At 37.7% G+C, this 17,407-nt stretch overlaps 1 protein-coding gene across 3 annotated transcripts in view; it reads right to left on the bottom strand.

Moving 5' to 3' along the window:
• LOC150085004 (uncharacterized) overlaps nucleotides 1-12,468 on the bottom strand; it is a 234,710-nt gene extending 222,242 nt beyond the window's left edge. For all 3 annotated transcript variants that reach the window (XM_090376729.1, XM_090376731.1, XM_090376730.1), the window contains exons 1-2: nucleotides 12,287-12,468; nucleotides 1,695-1,846 (exon numbers count right to left, since the gene is read on the bottom strand). In XM_090376729.1, the coding sequence (XP_090232855.1) occupies nucleotides 1,695-1,793 (99 nt within the window). In that variant the 5' untranslated portion in view covers nucleotides 1,794-1,846; nucleotides 12,287-12,468. The remainder of the gene's footprint in view (nucleotides 1-1,694; nucleotides 1,847-12,286) is intronic.
• Between the last annotated feature and the right edge of the window lie 4,939 nt (nucleotides 12,469-17,407).

The following is a 17,407-nucleotide window of genomic DNA, read 5'->3' as shown; positions in this document are numbered from 1 at the left end:
CGCTGCTGACCCAGTACATCCCTTCGTAATGACAGTGTATCCAGACAACTCCAGCATCTATCAACAAGACAATGCCAAGCCACAAGGCCCAGCAAGTTAACATGTTTCAGGAGCATGACAACAAATTCTCCATCCTCTTATGGCTGACCAAATCACCTGATCTTAAACCAATTGGGCATGTTTCAGACCTACTGGAAAGCATTAGATGCTATGACCATCCACTTGACAAATTCAAAGTTTCGGTAGGAAAAGTCTAACAACTGACTAGGGTTATCATACATACATTATTTGCCAAGAAAAAATTATCCAAACCTGACCATTTTTTTGCACTGAAAGAAAATCTTTATCCGCAATAGTGATTTTTGTTGTTTGGCAAGTAACTTTCCTGAAAGCAGAATTTTAAGATAATCCCTCAGGTTCAAAGCAGCCTTCCAACAACAAAGACAGCCATGCATTATCAAATCAACTTTTAAAGGAATATTTTGGTGTTCCAAACACTACAAGCAATATGAAATGTACTCTATCACCCATGCAATGAGTCTATCACATTTTCATCACTGCTGAAGTTTTTTTTTTTTTTTTTTGCAGACAGTAATTTTGCTATAGATTTAAACTATACAAGTCCATTTTTAGTAAATGACCTCAAACTGCATACAAAAAAAATGGTTACCTCTATTATTAATACCTGTTGTTATGAATTGGGCTTTCGGTTAAACACTACAGGCTTGCCTTGATTAACACAATTAATTCGTCCCACAAGTGCATCATGCAAAACGGAAATGCGTTAATCGAATATAGTAATCAATAGGAAAAATTATAATTGGTCCGTGACCTTCAGGGAATGTCCATAAAGAATTTTAAAAATACCTTTTAAAAAACTTTTTAATTGTATATAATGTAAAAGATAATGAAAATAATTATAGAATTAAGTGTTTACTGCATAAAATACACAATGAAGAAACTATTTGTTATGGAAATATTTGAACAGTGTTGGATTCCTTTTATTCATCAATCAATTTCCGACAGCCGACAACAATCTTCTCTAGGCCCTGGCGAAATAAATATCACAGAGAACCTAAAACCCTTTGTTTGTTTGAGGTTCGTTTAAAAATTCTAATTTTTTTTGCATGTAAAAATTTTAATTTTTAAATGAAAGTCTGCATGTGACTTTATTAGCAGGAGACAAACAAGTAACATGTCTGCTTTCGATGGTTGATGGAACACAGGGACGGGCGGCAGCAGGCAAATGCTTGTTTATTGCCCGTCTGATGCATGGTAAGTTTAGTGTGCTATTCAGATCTTTTTCAACTATCGCATAAAAAAAAAAAAAAAGATCGTGTTAACTGGAAATTTGTATCGTGTAAATCACACACATCACTCTTTCTTGAGACCCTAGATATCAGGTCTAACTTTTAAACTAGCAAAACTTAAGTGTTAAACCAGAAAAGCCCTTGCTGATTAGTCATATGAGGACATTTCAGCAATTCTGTGAGAAGAATGACATTTCTTTCTGGCATTCATTTTTTTTTACATTTTTAAAAAATTTCATTGGGAAGTACCTGTTAACATTCTCTTAACTTTAAAGTTATCAAGAAATAAAAATACATATCTCCCCCCTCCCAATCTATTGAGCAATGATCTATCATAAACAAGGGAAAATATTTACAAACTAATAAAAAAAAAAAAAGACATACAATCTTTTCATAATACTCTCTTCTCCTTTCAGCCCTCTTCTTATAATCCACCATCATTCCTCTTATTTTCTTCTCTTGTTTTCTTGCTTCATGCCACATCCTGAAATGCTCATTTATTCAAATTCAAATAATGATTTTCTAAAATCAGATACCTGTAAAAATATAAAAAATATATAAAAGAGTGAATTAAAAATAATGAAAAATAGTTTATTAAAAATATTTGCTACCTTTTGTTTATAGCAAGATTCCTAAAATTACTTTATTAAGTTGATAATACTTGCTTGAATCAAAATTTAAAAAAAAAAATAAAAATTCAAAAAAGAGGTGGTTAAATTACAAAAAGAAAACCATTATCTGAAATACAGATGAGAAGAGTCATTCACAAAAACTATGGTTACATGCTAATGTTATTAATATTGAGATTTATATAGTGCATTAGCATTTAAGGCCATATTAGTAGTAGTAGTAGTACTATTAGTAATGGCCACATGGTGCAAGAAAGCCTATGGCTTATGCTGCACCAGCCAAATAAATTTTTAAAAAAAATTAAAAAAAAAACGAAAACAAGAAGCACTGCAGGATCATCTAGACAAGAATTCAGTTATAGCTCAGACGCAGCATGGTTTTGTTAAGGGCAGGTCTTGCCTGACCAATTTGATTGGATACTATGATGTAGTCACAAAAGAACTGGATGCAGGGAATAACTTTGATATTATATATTTGGATCTTAGAAAGGCTTTTGATACTGTTGCACATGGAAGACTGCTGCACAAATTGGAGCAGTGTGGCATTGGAGGCAAATTGCTGCTATGGATAAGGGGATGGTTGAGTGGCAGAAGACAGAGAGTGGTAATCAATGGACACTGCTCAACGTGGACTAATGTTATTAGTGGAGTTCCTCAAGGTTCAGTGTTGGGTCCGTTGTTGTTTTCGGTGTTTATGAATGATATTGATGATGGGATATCAAGTTTAATGTCCAAGTTTGCAGATGATACAAAGGTTGGCAGGGTCGTTAAGGACAATACTGACGCTATGCTGCTGCAACAGGATCTGGAAAGGTTGAACAGATGGGCTGAGAGGTGGCAAATGAGGTTTAACATCGACAAATGTAAAGTGCTGCATATGGGAAACAGTAACCCCAGAGCAACGTATCAACTCTGCGGTACTACACTGACAGTGGTGGAGAATGAAAAGGACCTGGGGGTAATTGTGCAAGCAGATATGAAGTTCTCTGAGCAGTGCAGACGAGCTGCAAGAGTAGCGCATGGTGTCTTGTCAATGATATACAGGAATTTTTCTAGCAGGGATAAGGAGGTGATTATTCCCTTGTATAAGGCAATGGTAAGGCCACATCTTGAGTACTGTATACAGGTCTGGAGGCCTCATTTCAAGAAGGATGTAGAGCTGCTGGAACGGGTACAGAGAAGGGCAACAAGATTAGTAAATGGAACAAAGGGTTGCTCTTACGAAGAAAGGCTTAAGTTTTGCAAATTACAGAGTCTGGAGACTAGGCACCGGCGAGGTGATCTGATAGAGGTGTATAAGGCTTTGAATGGTTTGAGCATGCTCAATGCCAATGGGATTCTTCATCTTTCTCAGAATAATCACCTCAGAGGGCATAAATTCAAATTGAGGAAGGACGGATGTCGGATAGATGTGCGGAAATTTGCCTTTGGCCAGCGGGTGGTTGGTTGGTGGAACCGACTTCCATCACTTGTTGTTGAAGTTGATAGCCTAAACAAATTTAAAGCTCAACTGGACAGGTATTTCGAACGAACGGAGGGGTGAAATGGGAGTGGGTGTTTTTTTTTTTTTTTTTTGGCTGATGCTGAGTAAGCTTGCTTTCTTGCATCATATGCCTCTGCTAATGCTAACAATGATAAAAAATAAATAAAAATAAATAAATAATAATAATTAATAAGAGAAAAGGAAATTAAACCTATCATCCTATGCACTTCCCTGACCCAAAGGTACTATCCAGATGACCTTTGAATTTCCCCAAACTGTCAGCCTCTACCACCCATGTAGGCAACTTATTCCAGTAATTTATAACTTGCTGGCTAAAATAAAACTTCCTGCAGTCCAATCTAAACATCTCCCCCCCCCCCGTAACTTGAATTTATGTCCCCTAGTTCTAGCATCATTTATAACCTTGAAAATTTCATCCTCATTCATTTTACTGATGCCTCTCAGAGACTTAAACACCTAATCAAATCTCCTCTAGGGTGTCTAGTTTCCAAACTCTGCAACCCACATATTCGAAGTCTTTCTTCATAAGGATACCCTTTTGCCGATCTCACCAGGCGAGTTACCCATCTTTCCACCCTTTCAAGAAGCTCAATGTCTTTCTTTAGGTGCGGTCTCCATACTTGAACACAGTATTCCAAGTGTGGTCTAACAAAAGCCTTATATAACGGGATTACCACATCCCTATCTCTACTTGCAAAAGTTCGATAGATCATCGATAGGACACCATGGGCCTTCCTTGCAACCTGTTTACAATGCTCAGAGATTTTTCATGTCTGACCGTATCGTAACACCCAAGTCCCTTTCCTCCAGTACTGGGTTTAGTTGAACTCCACCAAGTGAACAAGTTATTTTGGGATTACTGTTTCCCAGGTGTAATACCTTACACTTTGTTGGATTAAAGCATGGCTGCCATTTTTCTGACCATTCCTGAAGTCTATCTAGGTCTCTCTGAAGAAGCTCAGCTGAACAGTGGTCATTAACTACTTTTAACCAATTTCAACATCTGCAAATTTAGACATCATGCCCTCTATCCCTTCATCGATGTTGTTTATGAAAATTAAAAACAACAGTGGTCCTAATACTGATCCTTGGGGAACCCCACTTCTTACATCAACCCAATCTGACGAATAGCCATTTATCACAACCCTCTGCCTCCTGCCCTGAAGCCATCCTGCTATCCATCTAAGGATTTTCCCAGTGATTCCAACCATTTCCAGCTTATAAAGGAACTGCTCATGTGGGACTGAGTCAAAAGCTTTGCTGAATCTAAATAAACAATGTCGAAATTATTCCCTAAATCCAGCTCATGAGTGACCCTTTCAAAATAGCGAACCAGATTTGTTAAACATGATTTTCCCTTTACAAAAAACCAAGCTGAATATCCTTGAGAATTTCAATTCTATCCAAATGATCCTGAATTCCACCCTTGATCACTGCCTCCATGATTTTCCCTACCACTGAATTCAGACTGACAGGTCAATAATTTTCCACTTCACTCTTAGAACCACCCTTATGTATGGGAGATACATTGGCACTTTTCCAATCCAACGGAATCTCCCCAGAGTCTAGTGATGCTCGCATAATTAGCCTCAATAGTTCAATGCACTCACTTGCCCCCTCCCTTAAGATTATAGGGTATATTCCATCAACTCCAGGAGCCTTACTGGCCTGTAGGCTCGAAAGTTTTTTCATCAAATAATCTTGCAAAATTTCAATATCATTAATTACATATTTTTCAACTTCGCTCCCACCATTTCCCATTACCACAAAAGGTTTTTCATCTGTAAATATCGATGCAAAATAACTGTTGAATTCATCTGCAATGGCAGCTGATGTATTTAATACTATCCCCTTTCCCTTACGTCGAGGTCCGATCTGGTTTGTCCTGCTCTTCTTAGCATTTATATATGTGAAGAATTCCTTATCCCCCCTCTTTTTTGCTAGCAATTTTTCATAAACTGCCTTTGCCTGTCGAACCTTTTCTGTGGCTCTATTACAGATCATCTTGTAGATGTTATAGTCTTCAGTACTTTTCATTGCTCTGTAACTTTTCCATGCCACCTTTTTTTGCTCAAGTAATGTGGCAACTTCACTATTCATCCAACTTGGAACCCTTCTCGTGGAGTATTTTTTATTGTTCTGTGTATATTATATCTATACAAGAGTGTGTTCACCAGCATATAAAACAATCTAGTAATAACTCAGATGAAAAAAAATGGTTAGCAGCCTAATACTCATCCATTTAATACAAATAAGCAAGTACTAACCATAATTCAAACTTTTGAATCAAATCAGCATCCTCAGTAAAAGAAATTTTAAATACTGAATAAAGCAAAAAAGAATATCTATTAGCATATAGGATGTCACAATAAAGTTAAGAGCTTATATTCACTCCAAATTGTTTGATTAAATGTGCTGAATTATTTAATGTCAGAATAAACCGGGCATTGGTGGTTACTGGACATGTTTTTCTGAGGGATTCTGATGACCAATTTATCCATGTATGGAAGGAAAAGGAATAACTGAAGAATACATTTTAGCAAAACTCTTAAGAAATTCAGACTGGAGATCAGTCTGAATCTCTTCACTTTTGTATGTTTCTGATCCTGACTAAGCAAAAGATAATCTAGCTTTAATGTGAGCACAGCTAAGAACACTGAATTCATTAGAGAAAAGCAAACCGAGTTTATCCTTGGCAGAAACCAACCAAATTAAAGAACCATATAACATGACATGATGCAAATGACATTATATTTTTTATGACTGTGGAAGAATCAGAAATACAAATTAAATTTTACTATAAATTCAAATGCAAATTTCAGAAATGTAATTTTAGAATTCTGAAGATAAGTTTCAGATGAGACCCCAGATCTTTGTGTACTACAACTTTTTGGACCATAAAATTTCCTACTGCAAGAACAAACTGAAATTGGGCAGATTACTGTATGATTGAAGATGAGCAGAATTTTGTGGATTTAAGACAATGCCAAAGGAGAGCAGAAATTACAGATTATTTTTATATTCATTGATAAAGTTGTTTCTAACAGATTGTTCAGATGAATAAAATATGAATCGCATTTTCAGGTTGTTTGCACAAGATTTTATGGGGAGGTTACATTTGTGTTACTGTAGTATCACAGGAATTAAAAAAAAAAAAAAAAAAATATATATATATATAGAAAGATAAGGCACCACCTTGAAAGATGCTTGCAGAAATGGTCCAGTATCTTCCTACACCAAAGGATTAATTTTTTACTGATTGTGGAATTAGCATTAGTAGAGGCATATGAGGCAAGAAAGCAAGCGTATGCAGCATCAGCCAAAAAAAAAAAAAAAAAAAAAAAACCACTCCCATTTCACCCCTCCATTCGTTCAAAATACCTGTCCAGCTGAGCCTTAAATTTATTTAGGCTATCAACTTCCGCAACAAGGGATGGAAGTCTGTTCCACCAACCAACTACCCGCTGGCTAAAGGCAAATTTCCACACATCTATCTTGTGTGGAAATTTATGAATTCTGTGAATTCTGAAAGAAAGCTAATAACCCATGGTGGAATAGTAATTCCCGTGAAAGAGAATCAGAATTTTAAAGTTAATAAACTGCACAAAAAGCTAAGGAGACATCTATATAAATCAAATCCTGCTAAGAATTATGACTAACTCCTTGAGCAGCAAGGAGTGATGAAGATTAGTTGTTGTTGTTTGGTTTTTAGGAGCATTAGCAACTAAGGCCATATTGCTCCGGGAATATGCGGTGGTCATTCCCTGACCTTGCTGCATCCTCCGTGTTTGGTGGTCACGGGCTCGAACCCCGGTCTAATCAAGAAGCGTGTGCTACACACTGCTGCTCCTGCCCACCTGGCTACAGAGGTGCCCGATGAAGATTAGATTTGTGATTATCAAAACTTTCTTTTACCATGATGGACCTGAACCAAGTTGAGTAATAAGATTTGGGACACTAACTAGGTAGAAGAATTTTTCTGTAATAGTTTAAGAAAAGAAGAGAAAATTCAACTCGAGGATTGCAGATTTGGTTGCAATCCTTTTAGTTTGTTTTTTTGTGGTGAATGGTTTCATGGAATTTTGAAGTTGCTTAAAAGATATGTTTTAAATGTTCTTATTTTGGCTTGAATGTCCAAAATTAAAATGAAATTACTGCCAAAAATGAAATCAAATTTTTTTTTTAAAAAGTCAATAAAATGAATTGTAAAAAAAAAAAATTTTAAAAACTTGTTACTTTTATTTTCAATATGATAACACACAAGGGTATGGAAGCAGGGGCAACCTCTGCTTCCATACCCTTGGTCAAAACAAATTCAATATAATGTGATTTATATTTCAAAAAATTAAAATGCAAAATTATCCAGAAGGGTGCCATATAAGTAGTACTGGGAGAGAATGATCCCACTAAGATATATACGTGGACTTTGTTATACACAGATTCACCACTGATCATTGTTCAATTCCTATGAGGGAAGGCCATCTCTCATAATAATATCTCAGAATTATTTTACTTAACATAGTTTCATCATTAAAACATTGATGGACAGGATATGAGGCCTGGAATGAAATCTCCCTGGCAACAAATGTACCCAGAGGTCATACAGAAGTCTAATGACTTTGAAGATATCCACTGAACAGGCCCGTGTTTTCAGCTGCACTGAATAGCTTGGGAGAATGTCTGTGGCAAGGAGTTGCTAACCTCCCACAGTGAGTCACCAGTTATGAGCTGCAGGAGTTAAATTTCCATGTTGCTCTTGAGTAAACACAAGGGTCCAAGCCTGTTCTCATGACAGTTAAAGGCAATGAAGAGGCACTTTCATTACAGAATCAGTGCATGCACTTGTTAAGCACATGTTAATGACTTTTCAATTGACTTTGTGAAGGTTGCACCCTTCACAGATCAAGAAGGTTGCACCCACTTATTTTAATGACAAAGACAAATTTTACACAACAAGCAAAAAAAAAAAAAAAAGTGGACCACTATATTCACTTTTTAATACAAGAGTCCAAAAAGCATAAGCATTACATATTTCTAAGGTTAATACTTTAACAAAATATTTATACAATGTGTAAAGCATTTTGCCATGTTATTTCTTTATTATACCGTTTCTTTAACTCTTTCACAAACGAATTTGCTGCAAGTTTGTGGGTCCCCCATATGAAAATTTCTTCATGAAATTTTCATGTGTTGTACAATCATGTCACCATCCAACAATCTTTAATGGTCATGCTTAGCACTTGTCCTCATTCCACATGCACAGATCTGTGAGGTCAGCATCTTCCAAAATGCTAGGATCATCGGAACAAGATTCCCAATCTCCTAAATCTACTTGTAATGAAAATTACAGTTTTATTGCAATCACCGAGACATGGTTTGCACCTGAAAGTGACCTAGGCACTCTTGTTGAAAATTTTAACTTCTATTTTCGTGGTACACCCTGTGAGAATAAATGGGGTAATGGCATTATCCTGGTCTCCTTCACGGCTAACATTATCATTTCCCAGTATCAGACTTTCAAAGCAAAATAGTCATCCATATACACTTCTGTGGAATGCCTGTTCTCACTGTTGTGACTTATTGTGCTCCTCCAGTGTCTACTGGTCAACACAACAATCTCAGCTTCTGGTTAATCTCCATCACAAAACCATCTGACACCCTAATTGTGTTTGTGACTTTAATCTTAGTAAATCACTTTCCACAGATCACAACTCACTTGTCTAAGCAGTTTCTAATTGCCCCTGTAAGTTATGAAGTAGCTTCCATGCCTAACTGTATGGAAGCTATTTTCCTACTTATTAAGAGTGCTGTGAAGCTTTACAAAATCTTTAGTAGCATCCAAGTTACTGTTTTCACTGAAAGCCTATATGCTTTGATTCAGATGACTTTTTACAAGCTCCATTCATGTTGTCATGTCATCTCACAACCCCAAAACCTCCTCCTAAGGATCTGGGAGTTTTATCAGTTTTATCACCTCCTTTCGTGAACTATGATCTTACCAAGTTCCTGTTCACTTTTTTCCTGGTCATTTTGCCTTCAAATTCCTCTCCCTGATGCCCAGTTTTGGATAGCTCACTGGCTTGTTTTTTTTATCCTCTGTGATAAAAACAAAAACCTTTCCCTTTACCCCTGGCAGTAGTTATTTCTTTGAATAAATCTTACATCAATACATTATGTTCACTGCCACCAAGCAGTTTGTTTACTTAAAGATTCTTATTACATGATATTAAATGAAGTCATTTAGAAAATCACGATAGTTTTGTCTGGCAAAACACCCATTCCCACATGGTGACTGTGAGAGGCCAGCAAGAGGTGCCTAATGTAGTCGTAATGCTTTAATTTTGCTGACTAAATGTGAACAGCTGACAAAAATAAAGACATTCACATTGATGAAAAAAATGAGTCTATTTTCATTATTCTTATTTTGAGTTACGAGTTTCGATAAAAAAACGAGAATTTATTTTTATTAAAAATTTTGAGTGGTGACAGGTTTTATTTTAAGTACCGTGATCGTTTCTTTTCAGATTCATAAAAAAGGCTTGAGTCCTGGGAAACAGAAAATCAAAGAGAAAGAATGAATGTCCATGGCCAAAGATGGTTTGCAGCTGCCAGATGCCACGCCATGCAATCACCTGAGTTTCAATATGAGGGGGGGAAAGAAGTTCAGTGACCTTGAAAATTATTTTTAAAATATATAAAAGCTTATTATCGGTTTCTCTCATTTACTTTTTTTAATTGGCTTAAAAAATCTAATTAATAGATCACTGTTTTGCAATTCATTACAAAAAGCTAAAAATAATTTTTTTGTAATTAAAACAAAAAATATCATCACATAGATGCTGACAGGTCTGTAATTACTTGTGTCACCTTTTGATCCCCCTTTATGAATTGGAGACACATTCACACATCTCCATACCGCCCCTTAAATCCAAGTATGCTCTCATAATTATGGCTAAGGGTTTACTCATCTATTTTGCTGCCTCTCTTAATAAGTGACAGCATAAATATGCTATCCACCCCAGGTGTTTTTTTTTATGTTCAGCTTCAATAATTTCTCTTCCACTTTCCTTTCAGTTATCACAGTCATTTAGTTCCCTGTTGGAGTTTCATAAACTTCTGACATCCCCTCCCGTAAAGAATTTGTCATATGTGAAGGTAGATGCAAAATATCTATTCAATTTGTCAGCAACCTGAGCAGAGTCATTAAAAGTTAACCCAGTGACATCAAGTGGCCCAATGTGATTCAATGGCTTACCTGTTGATGACTCTGCATCAACAATTTATATCTACCATAGGCTTCAATATCACCTGATAATTTATATGCATCCCACACATTTTTCTTCTCTGCCACATCTCAATAGTTCATCTGACTTTCATTTTGGTCTAAGCCTTGAACAGTATTTCTTCGTTGGCATGAAAAGTCTAATGGCTTCTTTGATTACTTCCATGAATGCTTCTCATTTAGAATTTGCTGTTGGTAACATCATCAGTTAGTCTCACTGCACAGAATTTAAAAACTGTCTCAGACCACTGTAGTCACCCTTACAAAAGCAAAAGCCTTTCTCTTTACCCTTGACAGTAGTTATGTCTTTAATTAAATTCCACATTAGTACATTGTGATTGCTGCTACCCAGTGGGTCTTTTAACTGCCAATTCTTAATGCATATAGAATCACTGCTGATAACCAAATCAAGAATACTGCTTCCTCTTGTTGCCTTTCTAACATGCTGCTGTAAAAAACAATAACTGAAGAAAACTACAAAAGTCTTGCTAATGTGTGAGTGACCAACTCATGAATTCCAGCCAACACGTGGAAAGTTAAAATCTCCTATTATAAGACATTGTGATTTACTGACCCACTATTTCTCTATGTCGCTGTTCGGTATACTTCTCACAGTCATTTGGCTTTTAAAACACTCCTACTTTCAATTTTGTTTTTCCAGTGCATATAACACACCAGACTGACTCAATGTTGCATTGGTCATCCATGTTGACTGGATGCACTGCCTTAGATTTAATATAATCTTAAATAAGAACCTTAGATTTAATATGTTCCTTAAATAAGAGCATAATCACTCCTGTCCTGTTTGTTCTTCCTGTATACACTGTACTCCCCATATTCAAATTCGGTATAATTTTATCTTAGTGACACCATGTCTCCGCTAACCCTACAATGTCTGCATCTGATGACTAAATCAATACTTCGAATACATCAAATTTATTTACAATGTTCCTGGCATTAGTACACATGTTCTTACCCTTACACAGCCCATGTATTCACTGGTTCCAGATGGTACTCATTGCTCTGTCTACTTCAATTTTTGATCAAAACCCAAATACTTCTTCCTGTTTTAAATCTCTATCAGTCTCATTCCAAAAATATACTGACAAGTGGACCCTTTTTCTGCCTTTGGCTCAAACGCACTTCGGGGGGTTATCCCATCTTTTGCACTATTTAAAAGGTAACTTCATGTGCGAGTTGTGTGCATCAGCGCCATCGAGAAATACTGCTACCACACCTGCTCGTGCGAATGAACAGTACATAAGAATACTTTAATATATTGATCGAAGTAATCGCTTCGTTCAACATTACACCGGCGTCAACATGATCACTGCTAAAATCAAACAAAACATTTCCTGCGACGTAACATGCATGAAGTCAATCGTTCAACTGTTAATTAACAACGAATTTAATCACGAAAAACAAGTTTGTACCTGCAAGATACGTTTTCCTAAATGCAGATAAACTGGAATGCCATTTAAAGAATCTCAATGAACTGATATTAGTTACATCAATAAACTAAAAAAAAAAAAAAATAGGTGGGGAAATTATTTGCACATACCAGTATCAAATCCCATATATATTTCACTTTCCTTTCATTAATCTTCATCAAGCAATCCTTCTAGTTCGTGATCTTAAAAGTTAAAATACTAAATTACTCCGCTTATGCTATTTATTGGTTATAAATATTTTCGCGTATGAATACTGCTTCCACTCCTACTAAAATAAAATCGGACACCATCATGTTCTCTTCGCATATTCTTCTAAATAACCTAGAACCAGATGCAGTACTTTAACATTCTATACTGTATTTATAAATGGAGGGGGATAATTAGTGATTCAGCCAACTTGTTTTCCCATCATTTTACTATTAAATTAGATAGATAGTGAAATATCAAAATTGAAACCTTTTTTGTTTTGTTTTTTAATACTCCATTGCTGTCTTCCAATGGAAAGTAGATTATTTTATTATTTTAAAGCAGCCGATATAACAGCTTAAGTTAATAATAGGACTTGCATTTTTTTTTGCAGAAATAGCCAGATTCGAACCCACACACAGTACAGTATATCAAATATCGTGCAACCGAGGGACACGGCCGGCCCTTTACTGAAATAAATAAATATTATGAATTTCAACTGTATAATTATATTAATAAATTTTGCAAAACAATGGAGCGTGTTTGTGATTAAAAAAACATACAAACTTTGAAGGTTGTTGTTGTCGTTGGGTTTTAGGAGCATCAGTGACTAAGGCCATATTGCTCTGTTTATATGGCCTGTGTTCTGAGATCGTTTTTCTGCTTACTGAATAAAAAAAAAAAACGAATTTCTGGGAGAAAAAACCATGCTACCCTCGCATGAGACCAACAAACTCAGCTATACTGTGAAAAAGATCCATAAAATTTCCTCCCGTCATCGAGGACTCACCATCTGTATTACCTCCTTAATGGCATTCATCTACTGATCGGTTTGTTTATTTTGCTGGACAAAAAACAGTTTCCAGGAGAAAAGCCTTCCTCGCCTGATTCCAAATAACTTTAAGTCGCATCCATGTTTTTTTGGAATGGAACTGTTACTATAACTATGCAAGAAAATTATATTTTTTCAAATAAATCATAAGCAGTGGCTGAACTGAGTATTTTTGCATTCTTTAAATATTAATCTCCTTAAATAGGATCTAAAAAAGGTTGGGCAGATCACCGGAGAGGTGGCAACTGAAGTTTAACATTGAAGAGGTAAAGTACTACATATGCACTGCATTAACCGCCAGAGTAACGTACACTCTGTGCGGTTCTACATTCAGGATACCAGAGAATGAAAAACACCTGGAGGTAATTGGGCAGTCAGATATGAAGTTTTCTGAACAGTGCAGACAGGCTGCCAGTGCATCTCATGGGGTCTTGTCAATGATATACAGGAATTTTGCTAGCAGGGATAGGGAGGTTATTATCCTTTTGTATAAGGCAACGGCCACACCTTCAGTACTCCATATAGGTCTGGAGGCCTCATTTTAGGAAGGATGTAGAGCTGCTGAAACGAGTAAAGAGAAGGAGAACGAGCAGGTGAGAGGAACAAAGAGGAGCTCTTACCAAGAAAGGCTTAAGTTGTGCATATTGGCCTGGAGACCAGGCACCTGCGTGGTGATCTCATTGAGGTGTAATAAAGTTTTGAATGGTTTGAAAAAGCTCGATGCTGATGGGATGCTTCCTCTTGCTCAGATTATGCACTTGCAGAAGCATAAGTTCAAAAGAATAGATGTGCGGTAATTTGCCTTTAGCCAGCCTGTGGTTGATTGCTGGACAAACTTCCATCTGTCGTTGCGGAAGTTGACAGCTTAATAAATTCAAGGAAAAAGTGAACAAACTTTTGTAACGAATGGATAGGTGAAATGGGATGGATTTTTTTTTTTTTTTTTTTTTTTGCTGATGCTGTACAAGCTTGCTTTCTTGCATCAGATACTTCTACTAATGCTAAGGATATTAAATATACACTCCTCTCCTCTTTATAGCCCCTCTTGGACAGCACGGTTGATAAAATCGCCGTCCTCCTTAGACCATGTGTAGGGAAGATGCGATTTTAGTTCGAGTCCCATCGATGACGAGAGGAATTTCTATGGGCCTTTATTCACATCGTTGCTTCGGTCTTTGGCGAGGATGGTGGTTTTTTACCCCTGGGAATTCGGGTTTTTCGACTAGCAAACAGAAAATCGATCACAGAACACACGATTTGCGGACGGTATATTAGCATTAGCATTAGCATTAGTAGAGGCATTTGATGCAAGAAAGCAAGCTTATGCAGCATCAGCCAAAAAAAAAAAAAAAAACCCACTTCCACTTCACTCCTCTGTTCGTTCAAAATACCTGTCCAGCTGAACCTTAAACTTATTTAGGCTATCAACCTCCACCACAAGGGATGGCAGTCTGTTCCACCAACCAACCACCCGCTGGCTAAAGGCAAATTTCCGCACGTCTATCCTACATCTGTCTTTCCTCAATTTGAATTTATGCCCTCTCAGGTGATTTTTCTGAGCTAGAGGAAGAATCCCATCAGCATTGAGCATGCTTAAACCATTCAAGGCTTTATACACCTCTATCAGATCACCTCGCTGGTGCCTAGTCTCCAGACACTGTAATTTGCAAAACTTAAGCCTTTCTTCGTAAGAGCACCCCTTTGTTCCATTCACTAATCTTGTTGCCCTTCTCTGTACTCGTTCCAGCAGCTCTACATTCTTCTTGAAATGAGGCCTCCAGACCTGTATACAGTACTCTAGGTGTGGCCTGACCATTGCCTTATACAATGGAATAATCACCTCCTTATCCCTGCTGGAAAAATTCCTGTATATCATTGACAATACTCCATGTTTTTGATATATACGGGAAACATGGCCTTAGTTGTGATGCTCCTAAAACCCAATAACAACATCATTACCACCCTTTATAGAATATCTCTACCTATGTTTTCTATGAATTATTATGTCCTATTTTATTGTGCCAGAAACAAGATCATCATCATCATTGGCCATAGAGTGCAAGGAAGCCTGAGGCTTTTGATGCACCAGCCAAAAAAAAAAAAATTCAGAGTTACCCTGAGAGAGAGAGAGAGAGAGAGAGAGAGAGAGAGAGAGAGAGAGAGAGAGAGAGAGAGAGAGAGAGAGAGAGAGAGAGAGAAATAGAAGGGAATCACCAAGGAAAAGAAGAATGATAATATCCAGCTCAGGACCCTGGGTGTGCCAAGCCCATACTCACCATATGTGAGAGCCCCTTAGGTCTATCTGCTTGACCATTGTTCTAGCACTGGTCATAAAAATACTTTTCAAGAAAGTGAGGCTGGCTTTCTTGTAAACAAGCCAGTACATAAAAGAAATGTACGTGTCTCGTAGAACATTTTTTTTAAAAATATTCATATATTTCTTGTAGGGATATAGGCATATCAACAGCTAAAACTGGATATCAACTGGATTAAATCCGTCACCGACTATGCTGCCACCAAACGAGTAACAGTAACTCCCCGTTCCAGATCGTGGTGGACTGCTGATCTTAACAACGGCTTCAAAATGAAACAAGTCCTACATACGAAATGGAAGCATACGAATGACAGTAAAGACAGAATCGCCTTTTCCCGTGCTAGGGCCCACTTTAATCGAAAGAAAGCTGACGCAATCCAAGTGAACCTTAACCGCACTCTGAGGAAAGGAAAGTCATTCTATGCTGCCCCACATGGTGGATTCAATCACGTGAAACCCATGTTTAGTCTCTAGAGCAAAGTTTCCGGCATCCCCCCCCTCTCCCCGTACTTCTCCTTCAACCCATGCACGGTACTAAGTACTATAGGTTTTGATACCTTTCGTGTTTGGGGTTCTCATAAAAAAAAAAAAAAAAAAAAAACATGCTTGATCCTCAAGAATGGCTCAAATACATCGCCAGATTTTCAAATACAACCACAGTCCCATCTACAGTTGTCCAGCCTGACTATGAAAACCCTTCGGATGTCCTAGGGACTATCCAGATCACGGAACAGGAGCTCATACGTGCCATCAATTCCCTTCCCACAACAGCCACTGTTGGGGAGGATGGATTTCCACAATTTATGATCAAATGCTTAAGCACATTCATCATAGGCCCTCTTCTCTCGATCTACAACAGATGCCTCGCTGAGCATTATTTCCCACCCCAGTGGAATAAATACAGAGTGTACCCCATCCCCAAAAACCAATTTGCCACAAACCAATTTGCCACAAACGTCAGCCAGTTCAGACCCATATCAGTTGCCTCTTGTCTGTTAAAAACTCTTGAAAAGGCTTCGCTACCCACAATCACTCAACAAATCCTCCACACGAAACCACCTGAAATCCACTATGCTATCGCAGGAAAATCATCAATCACTAACTTGGCAGCCACCACAGAACGCATTCTCTCAGCATTCGAACAAAGAGCTGAGCTAGCAACGACATACCTCGACATAAGCGCAGCCTTTGATGCCGTGTCGATTCCGGCCTTGCTCCTCCTACTTAAGGAGAATTTTCACATTCGAGGTGATATGCTGTGCTTTTTGGAATCACTTCTCAGTCACAGAATACTTATTCTCCATCGGCAGCAACATACCCTATCCTCTGACATTACTGCTGGAGTACCGCAGGGGGGTGTCCTGTTCACAGCCGTCATCGTGCCCATTATTGCCTCAACGAATGGTCTTCTATGCTATGCCGATGACTTCAAACTGCTGACTCCAATTAACCCTGGAGACAACCCCGCCCAGCTCAGCAGCAGGATCAATTCCCAACTTAAGGATCTAGAATTGTACCTGGCAAACTTCAATCTAAAAATCAACCCTCTGAAGTCTGCTCAGGTTATATTCTCCCTTAAATCCATGCCGACAGTACTCAACGTTTCACTCGCAGGGGTACGAATACCAAACGTACCCTCGCACACAGACCTTGGCGTTCTGTTCGACCAAAAGATGTCCTTTGTCAACCAGATCGACAAACTCAGTACCAGATTTTCTCGTCTACCGTGGATCTCAAAGCAGCAGCTGCTACACGTCCGACATCCTGCCACTGTTAAAAGGTTCATCACCTCCACCGTCTACCCTGCCATTCTCTATGGTGCAGAAATATGGGCCTCTGCTGCACATACAAACCTTAAGCGGGTATACACTGCTGAATACTGGCTACTGAAATGGGCGA

Source organism: Mastigoproctus giganteus, chromosome 6 (assembly GCF_048544385.1).
Source record: "Mastigoproctus giganteus isolate SK-2022 chromosome 6, ASM4854438v1, whole genome shotgun sequence".
Taxonomy (NCBI): domain Eukaryota; kingdom Metazoa; phylum Arthropoda; class Arachnida; order Uropygi; family Thelyphonidae; genus Mastigoproctus; species Mastigoproctus giganteus.
Note: the sequence above shows the minus strand (reverse complement) of the source record. Positions and strands in the feature narration are given on the sequence as shown.